Source organism: Agelaius phoeniceus, chromosome 10 (assembly GCF_051311805.1).
Source record: "Agelaius phoeniceus isolate bAgePho1 chromosome 10, bAgePho1.hap1, whole genome shotgun sequence".
Classification (NCBI taxonomy): domain Eukaryota; kingdom Metazoa; phylum Chordata; class Aves; order Passeriformes; family Icteridae; genus Agelaius; species Agelaius phoeniceus.
The window spans coordinates 12,350,670-12,371,858 of NC_135274.1; the positions used below are offsets into that span (position 1 = coordinate 12,350,670).

Consider the following 21,189-nt stretch of genomic DNA (forward strand, 5'->3'; position numbering starts at 1 on the left):
GCTGTAAACATTCATGTTTGTTTTGAGATATTTTCTGTTCTTTTTGGGCAGTGAAATAACATATCATTATGTTTCTTTTCATTATTTCATGAAGCCAAGAGGATAGAGCACGATTTTGGATTTGGTTTTTACATTTGCAATGATAGAAAATTAATTGATGATAGTGTTGAGCAAGAGAAGAGAGCTCTACTTATATTTCTGGATGAGTGAACAATTAGTACAAGTCATCAAATATTCTCCAGCACTTTCAGAATGAAAATGTCATAGAAAACTTAAAATTGAATAGATTTTCACAGTTAGTTCGTTGTTAGCTTCACATACATTATTTTAAAAAATTCAATACTAAATATATTTTAGAATAGCCATACTATTATTTCTAGAAATAAATAATTTTTAATAAAGAAAAAGTCAAATCTGTGTGTGGTAGCCTGCTTGATCATTCAACATTAAATAGATGTGCAGTGAAAATATTTATCCCCATCATTCCCAGGATGAGAATATTTGAAGCATTCTTTCGTATCAGCTTGAATTAGATCAGCCCGACCATTTTTAGTTGACTGTGTAGATCATTTTGTACTTGCATAAGAAATTTGAGGGAAATTACCAACTGTATAGAACTGAGATGCTTGGAATGCAAAAAAGCAAAGGAGAACTGACAGCAAACTGATTCTGCAGTGTGATATAGCATGGAAAAGAGAGCTGCAGAATATTGGGCCACCTACCCAAATGCATGAAGGAAGATAAGGTGATAGCTTCCTCCCATGTGGTTACCTCAGGAATATTGGGGGGGGGAAGAAAAAATCTTAACATCTTAAATTTGTGTCATTTTCAAAGCTCTTTCAAAGGTGGTCACACAATGTTGAGTTTTGTAATTAATCTGACAAAATGCTTTGGAAGGTAAACTGCTGCATAAAAATAGGCCAATAGACAGTATAGTTTCAACTTCCATGAAAAATAAGGGGGAAAAATCCTGTACAAATCTGGATGGGTGCATTCATTTTGTTAGGAAACAACATGCAGCTTCAGAATGTACCACTGATTGGTCATTAAAAGTGTAGCAGATTGAATTCAGGATTCTATTTTGTAGTGAACCAGTAATTTTATTACAGAAATTTGATAAACTAGGTAAGTGATCTGAAGAAAACAGTGCTGAACTCAACAGGCCAAGCTCCAAGTTGGACAGTGAAGCAGAAATACTCAGCTGACTGCAGGATGGGCAGTTGCTCACTAGGTAGGAGACTTACAGAAGGACAGCTTGGTTTGGTACTGGATCACAAAGGAATGAGTCAAAAAATGCCACATCCCTGTAGAAGGGAACTGCCTTCAATTTCATGTTGGTTTAACTGTACCTATGTAAGATAAGCAGAACTACAGGGACTCATGATGTCAGAGCCATCATTATTTTCCCCAAAGCATATGACTGAAGTATCTTTTTCAGTTGTTTTCCTAACCTCCCTTTGAGTAAAGAGCACAGTCTTTACATAAAAAATCTGTATGTATGTGGGAAAGTTGATCCAAAAATGAATCTGAATATTCATGTTAAATAATTTTTTCTCTAGAAAACCATAGGGGAAAAAATCTGACTTTTTGTTGGGTTGGTTTTGGTGTTGTTTGTTTTTTTTTTTTAAGATGTACCTGCATAACCTGGAAAGAAACTCCAGGCTTTTACAAATCTGTTGTCTCTTGTATTTGGTTTCATTTTTTCCCACTTCAGATTGCTGTAGTGTTTGGTGCCAGAGTTCTGGAACGTCCTCAGTGTGTGCCGAGGTAACTATGACTTCCTGAAACAGCTTCCTGTCCCACTGCTCCTGTACATCATTTCCTTTCTGAGCTTGAAGATATTGCCAGACTTTCTCAAGTTTCACACAGATTTGAGACAGAAAAAATTTAAAACCCAAAAAATTCAAATTGAAATAGTTATCTTTACTGAGCAGCCTGTTGGCTTTGATTCATGGTTTAGCATAATCATCAATCTGTCTGCTTTACTTAAGACAACAAGTAAATAAGGATTGTCATTTTTTTTGAGACAATAAATGAATCAAACTGAATGGCTGCGGTAAAAACCAGATCTTGTTTATCCTGCAAGCTTTTGTTTTATAATAAACTTAGTGATCCAGGTAATTCCATTGCAGCCCATGGCTGGGTGTTGCACACTACTTCCAGGATTAAGTATTGGAAATGTGAAACCTTTACTTTGTGTTATGATTTGTATTATTTACTGTCTAGAAACGTCACCTTCAGACTGGGGTCCCCTTATCATCACCAAACAAAAATTCCTTACATTTTATGTCTTTGACAAAAGACATGAGCACAAGGAAAGAGATTTTTTTTTCAATATTTTTTTAGATTTTGCAGCAGGGAACTGTTAGAAACACAGGAGGAGAAAGAGGTGACTTTTGCTTGCTTGCTAGGAAGCTCTTCCCAGCCCTCAGGAAATTATGGGAAATAATATGTACATGTTGAATTGAAACTTTAAAGAGTGAATAACAGAAGTTGCCATTATTGGACAACTGGAGCTAAGGGTATCCTCTCCATGCTGAATGAGGGGTAGGGGATTGGAAGGATAACCTGGAAGCTGCAGGAGAATGGGGGGCAATCTGTTGGTGCAAAAGAGAGAAAATGTTTTGGAAAGGCCTTTGGAAGGTCAACTGTTCCAGCTTCCTGGTCTGTGCAGGGTCAGGAAATTGGGATGGAAAGCTAAAAAATTCAGAGCTATCACAGAGGAAGTTTATTTTTGACCTCAAAATTGTATTTTCTATCCCTGTCAGAGCCTGAAAAAGGCTGCTGTAGGTATTCAGGTAGGAGAGAAAAATATTTTATCTTATGGAAAATTGGAAGAGAAATGTTTTAAAGAGAAAAATAACTTTATTCTTATCCCCAAGAGTGCTGTAGAGGCCCAGAAGGAAACCTATCAGTTTCTGGGTGGAGCAATTAATGAGAACATAAGCACCAGTGAGACCTTAGAGGAACTGTAAAATGGGTTTAGTTCTCTTGATTCTGCTGTGACAACTAGATATGCTCTGAAAGACTTCAGAGGCAGATTAAACTTGTAGTATGGAGAGTGGGACATGTCTGGTGCAGAGCACATCCCAGTCAAAATGAGATTGCTCATTTCATATAGGATTTGTATTATTTTGAGGCTATGTGGGACAAGAGTTCAAGAAAAGTTCTGTGTCAGACTGGCAATTCCAGAGGATGTGGCTGTGCTGCTGTTCCTGTTGGGTGGCTACCAAAGCATTACAGATGCTTTAGTGAGAGTGAGTTCAAGTGAGCACAAGAAAAAGGGGATGGGGCAAAGAAAGCACAGGAGGAAATGGTGAGACAGGAAAATAGAGCGTGTCATTAATTTAAAAATGAAGGCCAGATGGGAGTAGATAAGCTTGCTAAAGTTCTAGGCTGTATTTCAGTTTGAAGATAAATCAGTTGATATTGTGACTGGGGAACAACTGAATGGAGAATAAGGGAGTAAAAATAACTAAAGGAGAGGAAGAGAATGGATTGATGAGAGACCAGGAAATTATTTGTCAGTATATTTGGAATTCATCTGTCATTTTGAAGAGTGTGAGTGGATAGGATAAGGTATTATGGAGGGCAGTAAACTTTTCATTAGTTTAACACAAAGCCTAAGATATTTTGGAATTTAAAGAAATCCTAGAAAGCATTAAGTTGCATACTAATAAAAACATGATTTTGGCATAATGCAGTAAACTATGAGAACAAGTAAAGCCATGCTCCCTTTCTCTCATTTCAGCAGTATACCTAGGGAATTAAAAATTTGCCTAAATAATATGAGTTTTTATTTCCAGAGTAATTTATGTATATACTGGAATGCTGCTCTCTGTGGGATTATCAAGTAGCATATTCAGATTTCTGAACAGAATAAATAGAACAGTCTCTCCACTCAGGACTGCAAAGTGGAATGTGGGTGTTCTGTGTGTCCATGCCATGCAGTGCATCCTTGCAGGCTGAACTCAGCAGGTGTCTGCATTGTTACCCCAAGCATGGCATTTCTCTGACTGGAGTTGTGAGCATAAATCCTGCTCTCCAGGAGATCCAGACTCTTTCAATGTGCATTTCAGAGGATTTTAGACTGTTCACTAGGTGCTATTCTTACGTCCTGTAACAGAAGTCCTGACGTGGACACCGCCGTGTGAGCACTGTGTGTGTTTTCCCGATGCTTTGGTAGCGAGCTGCTGTTCTGTGCAGAGTCCCGGCGCCAGTCCCGCCTGCGGTCGATCCCGGGCCGCTGTTTCGGACGAGCCCGCCTCAAATCCCGAGCGCTGCGGGGCGCGGCGGCCGCCAGAGGGCGCCCCGGGGCAGGGCCGCTGCCAGCGCGCCTCGGGACAGCCAGGGAACGGCTGGGATAATCCAGAGCCCCCTAGGGAATGGCTGGGATAACAGAGAGCCCCCTAGGGAACGGCTGGGATAATCCAGAGCCAGGGAATGGCTGGGACAACCCAGAGCCCCCTAGGGAACGGCTGGGATAATCCAGAGCCCCCTAGGGAACGGCTGGGATAACCCAGAGCCCCCTAGGGAATGGCTGGGATAACCCAGAGCCCCCTAGGGAATGGCTGGGATAACCCAGAGCCCCCTAGGGAATGGGTGGGATAACCCAGAGCCAGGGAACGGCTGGGATAACCCAGAGCCAGGGAATGGCTGGGATAACCCAGAGCCCCCTAGGGAATGGCTGGGATAACCCAGAGCCAGGGAACGGCTGGGATAACCCAGAGCCAGGGAACGGCTGGGACAACCCAGAGCCAGGGAATGGCTGGGATAACCCAGAGCCCCCTAGGGAACGGCTGGGATAACCCAGAGCCCCCTAGGGAACGGCTGGGATAACAGAGAGCCCCCTAGGGAATGGGTGGGATAACCCAGAGCCAGGGAACGGCTGGGATAACCCAGAGCCAGGGAATGACCAGGATTATCCAGAGCCACGGGAATGGCTGGGATAATCAGCTTTGCTTTTCTTCTTGTATTTTTTTATAGAGCACTGTGTTTGGAAATAAAAATATGCAATAGCAAAAACTAGTATATATTGTTTTTAACTTCATTAAAAACTTCACCATTCATGGTGTCCATATTTCATGGCAAAGAAGATTGGTGAGAGCAGAGAGTAAGCAGAAATGTAAAGAGAACTTTTAAGAGGCTCATACATTTTCATTTCAGCACTTAGGCACATTTTCCCCCAATAATCCCTCCTTTTGCTCTGCTAGAATGTGCTAGGATGTTGTGTGTGCCCGCATAAGAACAGCCAGGACCACACGTACTCTGAGACAGCTTTGCTGTAGGCAGTGAGGGAAGCAGCTCCAGCTACATCTGCAGTGTGTAACACAAGTTACACCGGGAGTTTTGCTTTTCTATTTCTGTTACCACTTGCATTGGAGTCATTGAGTACAACTGCACTTAGGCTCCTGCAACTGCACCTGGAAAGAAAAGTGGAACATTTGTGGGAAAAATTAATTTTTCTATGTTCTTGTATAATTTACAATGAGTAGATAATATATCACACAGAGTATCTTCCTATTTTTTTTTTTTTGGTGATGGTTCTGTTATCTAACAGATTACATCTTTTTTTTCCTTCCTTATATTATTTCCACCTGATTCTGTTTATGGAGTCATTTTCTTCCTTATGTTATTTCCACCTGATTCTCTTTATGGAGTCATTCTGAAAGCAGGAAGCATCCCCCAAGAAACAGTACATCTTACAGTACATTTGAAAGTTTTCTAAAGTCGCATTTCTGTTCAAACCCCAAGGACTCTTTTACTTACCTTGAGAACAGATTTTATTTCTGAGGTGATTTTTACATACTGACAAGGTTTTGGCATCAGTTTACACAGCTTGGTTGATTTCAGAGCAGCTGTATGAATTACACACCAGGAAAGTACGTGGCATTACAGCTGCTTTTTTTTTTTTTTTTTTTTTTCAGTGGCAGAAAGGCCTTGGATGTAATACCAAAAATAGCTTCTCAGATTTTTCACAGAAAAACATGTGGTATCTTGCAGTGGCAACCCTGGGCAAAACTTCTGATCTCCTGTGCGTTTAACTATCACTGCATCTTTCAAAATGCGTGGGCAGCTTGCACTGCAAGTGACCTTCATACAAGGCCTCTGTGCTGTCTAAACACATTTTGTGGAGTAGAATAATCAGCAGTGAGTAAGCCAAATGATGATTTTAAGCCTGTACTTTCTCTTACAAGTAGCTACGTGACAGCAATGTGCCCTGGGAAGCTCTTGTGGAGAGGCTGCGTGACACAGCCCCACCTGAAATGAAAGAGCCCCCCAGGAGTTGGGCTGGGAACCTTCGCACACACAAATGTCAGCCACGGCTCCAAAGGGGGCAGGAGCAAAGTGCCAAGAACAAAAAACGAGCTGAATAAATGGCATGTTCCATTGAAGTAATTGTTACAAGGCATGGCTGTTTATTGGGTCAGACATACGGACTTTTCTTCTTTACTACAGAAAACAGACTTTTCAAGGATTGAAAGAGGAAAAATAAAATATGTTTTACCAGGAGCAACATGTAAATACTACAATGTTTAATAGGTTGGGTATCCTGAAATTGTGTTTTATCAGCATCATAGCAGTCACTGCAATAGAACAGGTTGTAGCTACTTTGTATTCCTTCATTCTGATTTCTCTGTTTTGTATCTATGCTACAGGTACTCCATGGCTTATAGGAGATGCTGTGGCATTGTCATTTATAGAGGGTAATTAATACATCATTTACAATTTACTAGATCTAGGACCCAAGTATTAAACCAGTGATCTCAGTATTTGGATATAATAGTTTCATATTTGAAGAGTGTAAGGAGTTTACAATTTTTTAACATGTCAAGTATTAAACTTGAATTTTATAAATTGATTAAAAACTATGAATACAGGGTTCTTGTATAATTCTGTTTCTTTATAAACCAGTACTTTAATACTTAAATATTCATTGATTTATATTAAGGATTTTTTGTTCTAGAACTATATACCAATATGCTGGAAACATTCAGTGACTGTTGATCTTTATGTATAAGAAGCACTTCCATATATACTCTTTCATCTTTGTGATTATTTCTTTTTAGGATAATGACAAATACAAATTCCATTATGTGGCTAAAATACCATACTAACTTAATAAATGAACAGAAAGTGTATTTTTCGGTAATGTAAGTTTATTCCCAACATATGGCCCTGTAAGAACCTCTATAGAAAGATCTATTGCAGATATCACAAGTGAACAACATATTTTTCATTACTGTAATATGCAAATACCATTGCTTTTGACAAAAGACAAAGTGAAGATCTATGTATGAAGGATACATATCTTTCAAAAAAAAAAAAGCTCAGATCAAATGAGCCATCAGCAGCATTCCCACCAAGAAAACATTTAACCTGTAACAAAGAACTGATGTGAAAATTTACATGTACATTTTCTCCAATAACAAAAGCTGGTTTTAAGTTACTGACTGTGTGTTCACACCATGTGTTGCAGTTCAGTGCCACCTCAGTTGTCTTATGTGAATTTTAAAGGCCATACATAACTACCCTATATGATTGCACTGATGTAAATCTTAAACTAATTCAGGGTTTCTTAAGGTTTTATTTTTTAACTTGACTCACTTCAGTGATCTTTAAGGAATACTTTAAAGTATGTCCCTGACAAGAGTTGTAGAAGTGCAACACTAAGAAGCTGGTGAATTGCAATATAGAAAAATACACATTCAGAACTTACTTTTTGTTAACCAACCTTGCAGCTAGAAAGATAAGGATGTTGATATTGTTGTGTACTGAACTATTTCCCAACAGTTCTTCAATATAATGGAATAGTTCCAATTGCTTTTTAAGGAATTCCAGCAGAACGTAGAAATATTAAACTAAGAACCTGATTCGTCATGCAAAGAACTTTAATAAAGCTAAGAGGATGAAAGCTTACAGTGGTTCTTATTTGATAGGAAAATTAACATCAAACTCACTTCTCAAAGCTGAAAAAACTATGCCCTCAACCACCATACATCACCTTCTGCACTGGTTACCAGATCCTTAATGTTAAGAAAATTTATTTTAATATTTTAAATGCTCTTTAGCTACTCCATGCTCTGCAGTATCTAATTTTCTAGAGAATAAATTTCTCAAACATGACGAATCTTAGTCAGTTCATGGTACATTACAAGCAGCAACACAACTGCTCATATGTAACAAAGTTGATGAACAATTAAATTAAATTATAACAAAATTTAGTGTGCTGTAGTAGAGTTCATTCCCATGGAAAAAGTCAGTGGCAATGTTATTAAATTCTACACTAACTTTAATTAGGTAAAGGGGCCAAAGAACTCAAACTGTTTCTGGAAACATTTTCCAGTCACAATGATATTTTCAATATGTTTCCTGTTTCTTTATTTATGGGTTTTTTGCTTCAGGTGCATTAAGTGTCAAAGCATTTAAAATGCAGCCTGTATATTGAGGGTGGCTACTTTAGATGCAGTTGATACTTTAAAAAACAAAATTAAAAATCGTTGAAGTAGAATCACAGAATATACTGGGTTGGGAAGGACCTATTGAGTCCAACTGAATAATTTCAGAAATATATGAGAACTTTTCTTCAGATTTGCATCACAGAAATAGTAATTTTAGTATGCTGAATTAATTGAATTATTATAGTAGCATTTCAACAGTATTTGAGTAGCCAGGCAAGAAATACAATCATTTTCTAATACCCAGTAACTAATCTTTCATCAGATTGAATACACAGTAGAAAGGACTTTTATAAATAATTCTTGTCCTGACCAAATTCTCTCACAGGACTAGTGTAAATCAGAGTAACTGCACTGCAGTCAGTGGATTTTCACCAATGGTTAATGGTGAAATATTAAAAGAGAAGCAAGGGTAAGTATTCTTATCATTGTTCTAATATTGATTAACTAGCAGTGTACTTTTAATCACTGTATTTGGCAGTTCTAAAGTAAAATATCTTAACTAATTTTAAAAGCACATTTCCAATAATTTATAAGCCTTATGGAGCACGTTTGCTTTTCACTTAAGTGCAGCTAAATGTGGTTAGTTCTATAAGAAAAAACATCTTCATACTGTCACACAAGAGAAACACAAAACCAAAAAAGTTCCGTAAAAAAGTTCTGGAATTTGTTCTATACTTGTGCTTCTTCTGTAGATTTGTGTCTTGACTGTTTCTTTTGAATACAAGGTTGTATGAGTAAAAATATTATTCCCACCATGTATAGCAATCCAGCTATGTAAAAAGAAAAATCGTATTTTTGTGTGATGTCATAGATCCAACCTGGAAAATAAGAACAGAACATGTTTGTTACAAAGTTTGCCAAAAAGGTACATTTCATGAGAAAATTAAAAAAATACTTTACAATTCTTTCATGACATTTCTATCAAATCCATAGATGCTTTGTGGAAAAACAGTATTTTTCAAACACATTATCACAGGTTTGATTTTAAAATCAACATTTTGTAATCCCAAACCAATTAGTTCCTCCTCCCTATCACTGCCTCTGTAAAATGGCCAATACTGGGTATTTAAAATGCTATGGCTTGTGCAAGCAAACACATTCCCCATAGCTGTCTCCAAGCCTCACATACCAATACAAGACTGTTCAAGAGATACAATCTCAATACTGCAATGACTCTCATTCCAGCCTCAATTCCTTTGCAAAAACACATTTAAGTTACTTCTCCATTAAAGTTACTCATTCATTACTTCGGGAAGGTTTGAGAACCCAAATAAGCCAAACTCCCTCACTCCACATTGGCTGCATTGCGATGTACCCACAAGATCAGAAGCTCTCTTTAATCAGCTGCTTGCATCCGGTTTGCTTCTTAACCAAAGACCAAATTCAGAGACTGGTTTAGCACAGACTGGGAGGTGCTGAGGGAACGTGGCAGAGTAAAACACTGCTACTTTCAGGGGGCACTGAGAGAGCTTTCTTCTCACTCGTGTCACTCACCCAGGGGTGGGGAGAGAAGGGGCTCTCGCTTTCCTGGGCTGCTCATGCTGCTGCTGCCTTCCCTTCAGCCTAGAGCTGCCCTGGCTGACTAAGGCCATGACTCCCAAATTTCTCATAGCTTTCTTCTCAGCAGCACCTCTGTAAAAGAGAGCTGGAGTCTGATATAGTACTGACAATCAGTACCTGTATATCTTCTGTATTCCCCCACCTCTTTCTATGAGGAAATTTATAATGAATGTGTGTTTAAACCTAAGTAACTCTAGGGACAGCATACATCCACTTCTCCCTTCTACTGGAGATGGCAGAGGTTGTGAGCTGTAAATCTGTACAATGTAAAGCTTGATGTTATGTCCATTCTGGAGCAGCTGTGATTTTGTTAACTACACATGCTCATAGTATAAGAATGTTTAATAATACAAATAGTCACACGGTCATTACACAAACATCTGTTGGTTAGCAATTTGAACTTTTTACCTGCAAAGGGTGGTCCAAACAAAGCAGATATTCCATTGGCACAAATGATGATGCCATAGGCATTTGCAAGGTGTTTAGTTCCAACTAAATCTTCAGTCACAACAGGCATTAGAGAAAAATAGCCACTAGAAAATCCTATTAGAGCACAAATCACAGCCAGGCCAATGTATGTCTGCATTAGTGGCAAAGTAAGAATGCAGGTGACCAGGGTAAAGTTAGCCATGAGGAAGACATTCCATGTGCTGATGCATGGCAGATCAGAGATGATTCCAAGGATCACTTTACCAAAAATATGAACAATGGCTATAATGGATGTCAAAGGAAAAACATTGTCCTGCCTAGATAATTTGTACTGCTTGACTATTTCTGGAAGGTGAATAAAGGGAATGACAAAGCTGCTATAGGCAAACAAAGCCCAAATGATAAAGGCCACAAATACTCTATTGGTAAACAGTGATGCAGCTCCAAAGTAGCTGGAGTACCAGAGTGCAAAGCCCTTCCTGACTGTAACTGTCAGCTGGCTCACTGTCTTAAAGAGGCGCAGTCCATACATGCTCCTTCCACTTCCAGATTTACCTCCAATTTCTATGTGCTGCACACTGCCAAGCACTTCTTCATTTGCTGCCTCTTCTTTTTTCTCTGGTTCTTCCCCAAGGACTCCATTAGATTTTATAGTCTCTGTAGACTGGGACAGAGCTTTTGCCCGATTTTCTTCACTATCATTTCCCACCACATATTTTTCACGGAGCTCTTTGGGAGAGAGTGGTCTCATAAGTGCCCCACAGACACAAAGGTTCAGGGAAATGGCCCCCTGGATGAACATGGCATTCCTCCACCCAAATTCAGTGCAGAGGTACTTCAGTAAGGCAGTCATTAGGAAAGCTCCAAACCCCGTTCCCGTGGTACTGAGCCCTTGTGCAAGTGCTCTTCTGTTCTGAAAATACTGCCCTACCATGACCACTGCAGGCAGATAAACCATGCCACTTCCAATACCTATAAAAAAAAAAAAAATCTGAACTGTTTGCCAACAACATAAAAAGCAATGAAAAAAAAATCCGTTTTATTCCTCATTTTTGTGTAAGCATCGTAGTAACACCAATAATAGATTTTCAGTTCTGATGTTAGCTTTCATTTCTGTTTCATAGTGTTTTCCAAAATCTGCAATACTCATTCTAGAGAGAATGCAACACTGATATTTATTGCCAGAAAAACTAAACACATGGAATACAAAACCTTTATCTCAAGTCAGCATGACAACACTGAAAGTTACAAATGTCCCACAACCAATCAGTGACAGTTACTATGGGGACAAACATCGACACAGCCTATTTTGAAATATCTGCAATTATAATACCCACATCTGATGGTATCAGTGACCACAACTGCTTAGTGAGCACATCTTGTTGCTTTCACCTAAGTTCCCCAGCAATGAAGATTCACACAGAGTTCCTGTCCTTGTTCAGTTACTGGAGCCACAGTGACCTTGACAAGTATTTGAGGAGTCAGCACATGGGGTTACTGCAATGGTGGGACCTCAGGTGGCTTCCAGGTTGGTTCTCTTTGGGCAGTCCAGGGAGGGCACACAGTAGCTGCTCAGTCTTACAAGGCAGATCTCTAATTCTGTTGAAAACCCTTCACCTGTAGTTAAAAACCAGGCTGGGTATTCATGGCCTATACTTCAAGCAGAAAGCGATGAATTGTGCAAACACATCATTAGAGGTAACAGTTCACCATTTTTTCTTACAGCATATTCTTCATAGAGGGATTTGGATTGGAACAGGTGTAGGCAGAAGATGCTTCCCAACTCACTGTGATTGTAATTCAGAAGTGTTTTGTGACTTAGAAGTTTTCCTAAATAGGTGCTAACGTAGCTGCATGCAGCTACAGCATGATCTAGCTGCAGCTAGGCCAGAGAAAGCCATGATTCCAAAAAAGCCCGAAAAAAAGCCCTTAAATGTCACAGCAGTGACGCTGACCAGAGCTGACCTATTTTGCTTGTTAGAATTATTTCTTTCTTACCTAGGCAAATACACAAATTGGGCTTTTATTTTTGGGCTTTCATTTTGCACCAGTGTCCCTCCCCACACCCAACCACAGACTCGGGGAGACCTCTCTGTCCCTCAGGGGAGCCGCTGCTCCCGGGGCTGCTGCCGTGAGGAACCAGCCCAGGTGCTGCCAGGGGAGCCGCTGCTCCTGGGGCTGCTGCCGTGAGGAGCCAGCCCGGGCACTGCCAGGGGAGCCGCTGCTCCCGGGGCTGCTGCCGTGAGGAGCCAGCCCGGGCGCTGCCAGGGGAGCCGCTCGCTGCTCCTGGGGCTGCTGCCGTGAGGAGCCAGCCCAGGTGCTGCCAGGGGAGCCGCTCGCTGCTCCTGGGGCTGCTGCCGTGAGGAGCCAGCCCGGGCGCTGCCAGGGGAGCCGGCTGCCAGGAGCTGTGGAGCCCTGAGGGAAGGGGCCCTCGGCAATGTGCTGAAGGTGGCTGCAATGGAGAGATGAAGTTGGGATCGGAGGGATGGACTGAAGGCAGCAGCCATGAGCAGGCCCACAGGCACAGCGAGGAGGCCCAGAGGTGATGGCAGCAAGAGGTGGCCACTGCAAGGGAAAAGCAGCTTTCCAGGAGCAGCCATGAGAACATGGAGAGAATTCCCTGGATGGGCCGGGACTGAGCATGGTGAGTGAGGGGATGGGAGTGGGCGGGCAGGACCGAGAGCGAGTGATCAGATCGTGAGGGAGGGACAGTGAGCAGAAATTCTGAAAAAGGCAGGATCCTCTCTGTGATCATTGTTCTTTGTTCAGGAATTTACAATGTTACTGAAGTCTACAGTAAGGTGGTGTAAAGTCATCAGAGTGATCTTTGCTAAGCTCAGTGTTTCTCCATCCAGAAAGCTAGATAAAAATTTATGTATAGAAATTCTTTCCTGTGGCAAGGAGAGGAGTTAGCTAGATATGAAATTCATCTTCAAATTTTACTTGTCAGAGTTTGGGTTACAGTAACTCCCCTAATTAAAAATGTCCTCTAATATATTTACTTAGGTGAAACTGATAGAAGTTACACCTTCACATGGCAAATTTAAACAACAACAGAAGTCACTGGGCCCAATCCACTGAATAAATAAGTTTCCTAAAAAGATAACAGGCTGTAAAAAGTGTGAAAGTTGAGCTGGAATAACTTTACAGTCTACCTTCCCTATTTACTCACTCAAATAAGCTTCAAAGTAATCAAAAAGAATTGAAAGAACCTTCAGACATTAGTGTAGCTCTCACCAGCTGTCACTCCAAAGGTGAGGAAGAGGTAGTGCACATTTGAGGCATAGGCACTCAGTATCCAACCCAGGGCATTCAGGATCCCTCCAATTATGGCTGTCGTGCGGCACCCACACATGCTGATGAATAAACCAATAAAAGGACCTGTTGAAAAACATGAAAGAAATGATAAATTATGTATTTAATTCTTTATGCTCTAATAATTTTTCACCTTAAGTTTCTTAAGGTTATAAACAAAATGTTAAAACATCAGGCAATTCGTGCAAGTCAGTTTATTTTTCATATTATTTCTTAAAATCATGGAAAGAGAAATACAACCAACTGATTAAATACTTAGCAAATACCTGCAAGACCTACAATCAGTTGCCCCATGAAGAAGGGACAGTTTAAAGAGAGGAATCAGATGAAATTCTTGTTCCCCATGCTGATGCTCTATAAATGCAAGACTTTTTCACAAGTAACCTGCAGTTTAGCATTTTATCTTGTTTGCAGTAGAATAGTTTAGGCAGATATAAACATAACTTTTTTCAGTCTTCATTTAGGCAGTCATACGTGTGTATATACATATATACACAAACATTTCCTCCAGATACTATTTTGGGTTGATCCAAGTACAACTAAAAAAATACATTTTCATTCAGCTGCCAAACTGAAATAAAAACTGTGTGAATTCAAGATTTTCTCCTCACAGATGCAGCAGGGGGAGGACTCCAAGCTTCACAGATCATGTTTTCTTAATTCTAGTCAGACCTGGAAGTCACAGCCCTCCTTTCCTGCTCATGCAGTCTGCTGGGTTAACTGTCTTCCCTGTCATCTTCCCTGTTATTCCTTTTCTCCATCTATATTGTAAAATTTGTCCTGGTGACTTTAAAAGGTCAGCTTGGGACAACCATAAGAAAATACTTTAGGGATGAATGGCAAACATATTCTAAAAATATATCTAGTTTTAAAATACGTCATGCTGGCACATACCTACAATAAGTGTGATGCCCATGCTGAGGGAGCTAACCCACGCTGTTAAGCCACGACTTTGATTAAACTCTTCAAGCCATTCCATGTTGAGTATTCCAAGGGCCATTTGGGAGCCCATGATGAGTATGTGCACAAGGAAAGAGGAAAGTACAATCATCCAAGCCCATCCTCCATCGATGTTTGGATTAGGTTTAATTGGCTTACTTCCAACTTTGGAGTCATCTCCAAAATCATATCCAATATCCTCTCGACTAGCATACATTTTCTCCACAGTATTCTGAAGCAAATGCAGTAAATACCTAAAAGTACATACAAAATAATCCAATTTTGTGGTTTGGTTATGGTGAATGCCATAAATCACTATCATATTTCACCACTGTAGTTAGTGCAGTTGTAGTGAACACTGTGACTTCATTGTTCAAATGTAAAATGCTTAGGAAATTGTCCAATTAATTTATTTCTTTGTGTAACTTCTTATCATGGCTGTCTATGCAGGAGTATTTACAGGCTGACAGTAGGCTGCACTATTTCCATTACTATATATTTTACTTACTTTTATGTGGCTGAAAGCCCTCACTCTTCATGGGTTGACTGTGGTCACAAAAAAGATTGGTCTCTCTCTGTATATTACTTCTCTGTGTCACCTTCTGCTGTCCCAGTAAGATGATGTGCCTTTGTGTTCCAGTTCATAAAGCTTGGAGTAAAGAAGCAGCAGGTAGATGAAGTTACCACATCTTTTCAGAGGAAACCAGTTTGGGGATGTATTTCTTCCTTAGCAATGGAAGGACAAAATGAAGACAGCAAAAGATTAGGAATTCAGATTCTTAATTTTCAAAATGTTTTGCTTACATAAATCACAACAAGGCAATTGTTACTGCCTCTCTTTAATAGAGTCAACATGACAACAGTTTGCTATTATGTGTTCAGTTTCCATAGTATTAATCCTTATAATCCTACTAAAAACAAAGAATTCTTCCAAATTAATGACAATGCCTATCAGAATCAGACTGAGTGGCAGAGTTACATGCATAGGTGTACATAGGATCAGGTCACACTAGCTTAATTTGATTACTTTGATTTATTTTATTGTTACTCTAAGTCAAGATTGCAACACAAGGTGAAAATAATTTCAAAACCTCTTTTAATTGATTAACAGTCAAGGTGCATAATCCAGTCTTCCCTCCATCTGATTTCTGCAGCAACAGATTCAAATCTTACCCAACTGTGGAGCACCACATAGGTTTCCATGGAGACTAGGAATGCAATGATACAAATTACCAGAGATGGTAATTTTTTGTCTTCTTTTCTTCTCCAGAGAAATAAAAAAGAAACATCAGCTTCACAACAGTGGAAAGGGAAAACAGTTATCAAAAATTGATTTTAAAAGCTTCTTATGTCTCCTGTGAGCTCTCAGAATGTGTGCCTCTGGGCTGGCTCCTCACTGCTGCAAACAGGCAGTAAACAGAAACCCAGATTCTTTAATTCTGTACCAACTCAAAATTTGTCTTTAAATATGTGAGTACATTTTGCTTCTCAAGTTAATACCTTTCCAAACCATTTTGCTTTTTTTTTATTGCTAGATAAACACACAGAGAAGGCGCTGGGGCATTCCACAGTAACCCATAGCTGGAATCAGAGCTGGCCAGCCCCAGACACCAGTGAACACCTGTTGGTAGCAGCCTGGCTGCTGCCTAAGTTCCCTTTCTACTCGAGTGCCACCTGACCCTTCCTGGCAGTGCAGGGAATCAGGTGTAGCTAAGGACAGCTTGAGCGTGTAGGTTCTGAGAGCACACTGATCTGCCTCACAAGTGAGCTGCAGCTAAAATATGTTGCACTCCTGGTAGCAAATCTTTCACAGATGGATGTTCTGTAGTAAGAACATCCATAAGTTGTCATTTGCCCTAACTTGGCCATGGGAGGTAATGGTGACACAGTGAGGAAGAACAAGAACTGTGCACATTTAACACTAGCTGCACAGACAGATAAGCTGGGATCAATTGATGAGTTGCCAGTGGAAATGGATACTAAAATGCCTTCCAGGCTGTTCCTTTCCAAACTGGGAAACAGAGAATGGGGATAGTGCTTAGAGGTGCTTCTAGAGGTCCTGCAGGGTGTTTGAGGGAGGACGAGCAGCAGGGGAACAAGTCAGAGCCATGCAGTGCTACAGACTGGTTTTTTGACCATAAAAGGACAGTCTGGTCACAATTATTAAATTATATTATTAATTAAATTAAAGAGGACAGCCTTAGTCATAATTATACCTCACCCTTCCTCTGCAAATGATAGGTCTTAAAGATGACATCTCAACCCTTTCCTAATAACATTCTGGGAGCCAGATCCTCTGTTGCTGTAGGTTACAGGACTACTTACAGAGGATTCAGCCCACTCACAAGGCAGAGAGAGACTAGGTGCAAAAAGGTGATAAACACAGTGAATAATCATGCTAATGGGAAATAATGAGAAGAGGAAGAATGAAGGAAAATCGCAAGCTGTTGTACATGCTCTGCATAAGATTAATGAAAATGTGTGAGGGATTACAGTGCATCTTAGATAATGGAATACAAAATTATGTAACTGAAGATTCAGAGTCAAGATTAAATGTAAAGGCTCACCTTTCTCTCTTATACTTTTGACTGGTTTTGTGCACACCTGAATCCTGATACTGGATACAAAAAAATTCTTCTTTGGACAGGAAATAGGCACATCTTTTACATATTTTAAATTATTTGAAGAAAAATAATTGATATTGAGCTGCAAAGTTATGACACTCCACTTTGCAGTCTTGCTGACAGAATTGGCTTAGATTGAGTAGATGCAAGTTAATGTCATGCTTGTATCAACCCCCACAAATCTTCAGAAAATGCATATATTTTCCATTTGAACTGAATTCTTGCTTATTATTACTTTCATACTATTAACTTTTCATTAAGGTGACAAGTTCAGAGTGACTACACTCAAAAGCAGAGGAGGTCATCTCCAATAACTGCACAAACTCAGTCTCTGGATAAAGCAAGGATTGGATGCCTGGATCTCTTCCCCAGGAGAGTCTGATCATCCCATGGCCTGTTGCACCCAGGAGAAAGGCACATACCTGCCTTCAACCTTCTTCCCACACAGCACTGCCAAGAACAGGCTCATGAAAGGCAGAGGAGCCAAATGAACCCTTTGCAATTGTGAAATCCTAGAGAAACTGTAGTGAAAATGACAGCAGCTGATGAAGCCAGCCAGTTTCCCCAACAAGCAAGGCAGGGAAGAGCCACTCACAGTAACAGTGTTTGAATACAGCCCCTCAGGAAGAATTTCATTTAAAGGCAGGGGAATCTGGATTCTTATTTGGTTACCTGTAAAAGAATGAGATTTTTTTTTCCCCAGAAAAGCTTTTTAGACTAAATGCACACAAAGTATGCAGAGCTCTTAGAAAAATGGCCCAAGCATTAGTGCCTGTGAAGATGCTGAGCTTTTTTGAAAACCTGACTCATGAGCTATTTTAGGGACAAATGCAGGTGCTGCAATAAGACCTAAGTTAGCAGCAAAACACCCAAGTTCTATGTACCATAGTGGAGCTATGGCTCTCTAACTTGTAGTTCAACTAGATCACTGAAAAACATCTGCTCTTGCTATAAAAAGCCCATATGATGAATAATTTACATATATTTGGTCAACTACCTCCAGCATTTGACTGCCTCAGTGTTAAAAAAATATAGAATAAAATTGGACTTTAAAGACAGTTCCAATGGATAACTCATATATGCATTATAACTAGTAATGAGGTTTACTTTGTAATATTCCCAGGAATCATGACACATGTAATTATTTGGTTGCTGAAGGCATACAGAGGAAACATTGTTAAGAACATGGTTTATTTTGGTTGCTATATGTTTCAGCAGTCTGACTTCACCTTGCTAACATGCCTAGCACTTCACCTGTCAGCAGCTTTACGGAGATGTGGACACCGGCCACCTCTGCCAGTCAGAGCCCCAGTGCATAAAAATGCATGCCCAGAAGGGAGCACAAAATCAGGGGAATTAAATGCTTAAAAGGCTAAACTAATTGCCAGGGTCACAAGTTTGCATGAAGTCGGCGGCAGTTCCGTTTCCAGACCGGGGGTGCTGCCCTCCCTGAGCGATGTTTCCGAGCCCTGCTCAGGCGGCCTCCCCGGAGACCCCTCGGTGCTGCTGTGCCCCGCTGTGACCCACGCGTGGCGCCCCGTCCCCGGACACAGCAGCAATGGCTCAGACAGTGAACCGTTATCTCCCCTTGGTCCCAAGGGCGTGCACGGCTTGCATCAAGCGTGCCCCTCTATTTTGTACAGGCTTACAGCCTGTTTCGGGAGCGGCCCGAAGGCAGGGGATGTACTTTTTTCTCCCAAGAGAACAGCTTTGGGAGCTTCACACGCGACGCCTTCCCAGCACTTCCCAGCGTAGGTTCGGTTCACCTCTGCGAAGCAGAGCTGGGCGGGGACGGCCGCCACCGCCCGGGCCGCGGGGCTGCCACAGGGACAGCTCAGCCGCGGCTGTCCCGCAGCCCGGGGCCGGGGCGGGGGCGCGGGCTCGGCCCGCGGGGGCTGCGGCGGGGCCGGGCGGCGGGGGCGGCGTTCTGGAGGCGGCGCGGCCGCGGCACCGCCCGCCGAGCACAAAGGATGACCGCGAGTTACCCCGCTGCGGCAGCCGCGCTCCTGGTCCGCCGCACCTCCGAGGGGCCGCCGCCCCCGGCCCCGGGAGCCCCGCGCCGGGACAGCCCGGGGACAGCCCGGGACTGCCCAGCCCAGCCCAGCGCGCTTCTGCCGCAGGCGGCGCGGCCGCTCCGCGTTCCCCTCCCGCTCCGGTGCCGCTGCCGTGTGGTGGCTCCCGGCTCCTCCCGAGGTACTCACCGCGTCGAGCTCCGCCAACGCCGCCGTCCCTGAGCGCCTCGGCACCGTGTCCCGCTGTCAGCCCAACCCGCGGCGCTGCTCCGCGCCCCGGGACCCCGGCGGCTGCTGCGGGCTCCGGTGTCCACCTGCGCCCGGCTCCGCTCAGCGCCCGCGCCGGCTCAGCCTCGCCCCTGCTCACCACCCTGGGGCTTATTTTCCATAAGAGTGCGGCACCGGTCTGAGGCCTCCTGCTCCCCAGGCAGCTCGTCCTCTGCACCGCCTTGTCTCCATTCTCTGCAATTTGAAATCTCCACGCTCTTTCATTCCTGCGATACCGGCTAATTCTGGTTTGGCAGAGCAGATTTGCAATCCTCTCACATGCACACTCTTGTGGCTGAACGAAGTTTATTGCTGCACAGGTTATGGCCGGAAATTTACATCCCAGAGAGCTGGAGGATATGATCCAATAAAATCAGCCAGTATCGAGATTTTAACGGCCGTTGAATATGTTTATTTCAGAGTGGCTGGTTGAACTTATGTATCCAAACCACCCTGACAATGCAGCTTGGGAAGTTTCACTGTGTGGTACCTTATTTGCACTATAAATAAGTTTCAAAAATATTCCACCCTTGGGAGAAGAGCTGCAAAAATACATTACTTTTTCAGACCAGTATCCGCTCCTCCATTGGATCTTTCTAAGTAACCTGACTAATGAGGTTTACATTCTGCAATTCGTTGCTCTATTTGCAGTGAATATACCCAGGCTAAGGTGACCATATGCCACCCCATAACTTTCATTCTCAGAGATTCTTGATGTCCTAGCAGTGCACTGAGTAGTATAAATGAAGGCTCTTCTTGAAGACATAAGAAGTATCTTGAGAGGAGACAAAATGAAGAGAAGCCAACAGGAACGTTCTGTGTTACACATGCTGCCTATATGCAAAACGTGGCACAGAATCTGTTAGAGAAGAAATGGTCAGAAGAGGGTTAAAAATATTAATTTGGGGGTTTTAAATATTTTTTCTGCATTTTTTTTGACATTCCTCCATCTACTGATAAATGCAAGTGTGATCTGTTTTTTTCATTTAAAAATGTGCTGATGCTGATTATGGATCTAATTTATCAAATATATCAATATGATATGCTTCTATCTGAGTCGGGTTCAAGTGTGTGGCAGATTATGAACTATTGCTAGGGCTTCAGTCTTTACATAAAACACTACTTTGCGTTGTAGTCTTAAAAAAGAAGTTCTTTTGCAGAATAAATAACTAGATTAGTGTCAGAGACTTGTGATTAGGTTTATTTATGTCTCCTTCATAAACAAAACTAGATTTCCATTTTAAAAGACTGTGATAGTACATTGCAAATATGTGTCATTCTACAGTACACATGTTCCCTGATGATTTAATCTTTTACAATAATACCTTGCCCAACAGTGTATGGGCACTTGTATCCCAGAATTTAATTTATAACTTGGCATTTGCTTTTTGACTGCAGTCTGCTTTCTTAAAAGGCTTAATGCTAGGGGTTTGGCACTTGAAATTAGCTGCTTATTGACTACTGTTAGTACTCAAGTTTGAGACACATACACTTGGATTTATGTATTATCTAACATGCTAACATCCTTTAAGTCTGCTGCAGAAACAGATTTGACTGGCTGTTAACCCAGTGCCTCCAGTA

The 21,189-nt window shown here is 41.6% G+C and overlaps 1 protein-coding gene across 6 annotated transcripts; it reads right to left on the reverse strand.

Moving 5' to 3' along the window:
* Window positions 1–7,874: 7,874 nt before the first annotated feature.
* SLC16A14 (solute carrier family 16 member 14) lies at window positions 7,875–19,671 on the reverse strand. Of its 6 annotated transcripts, none has more exons than XM_077183903.1 (7): window positions 19,531–19,670; window positions 15,879–15,966; window positions 15,214–15,354; window positions 14,661–14,959; window positions 13,689–13,832; window positions 10,431–11,423; window positions 7,875–9,280 (listed from the first exon to the last, which is right to left on the reverse strand). In XM_077183903.1, the coding sequence occupies exons 4-7, from the start codon at window positions 14,920–14,922 to the stop codon at window positions 9,132–9,134; spliced, it is 1,548 nt and encodes a 515-aa protein (XP_077040018.1). In that variant the 5' UTR covers window positions 14,923–14,959; window positions 15,214–15,354; window positions 15,879–15,966; window positions 19,531–19,670; the 3' UTR covers window positions 7,875–9,131. The 6 variants fall into 6 exon arrangements, with proteins under 6 accessions (XP_077040018.1, XP_077040017.1, XP_077040015.1 ...); XM_077183902.1 differs by having other exon boundaries at window positions 15,214–15,427; XM_077183900.1 differs by having other exon boundaries at window positions 15,214–15,431.
* Between the last annotated feature and the right edge of the window lie 1,518 nt (window positions 19,672–21,189).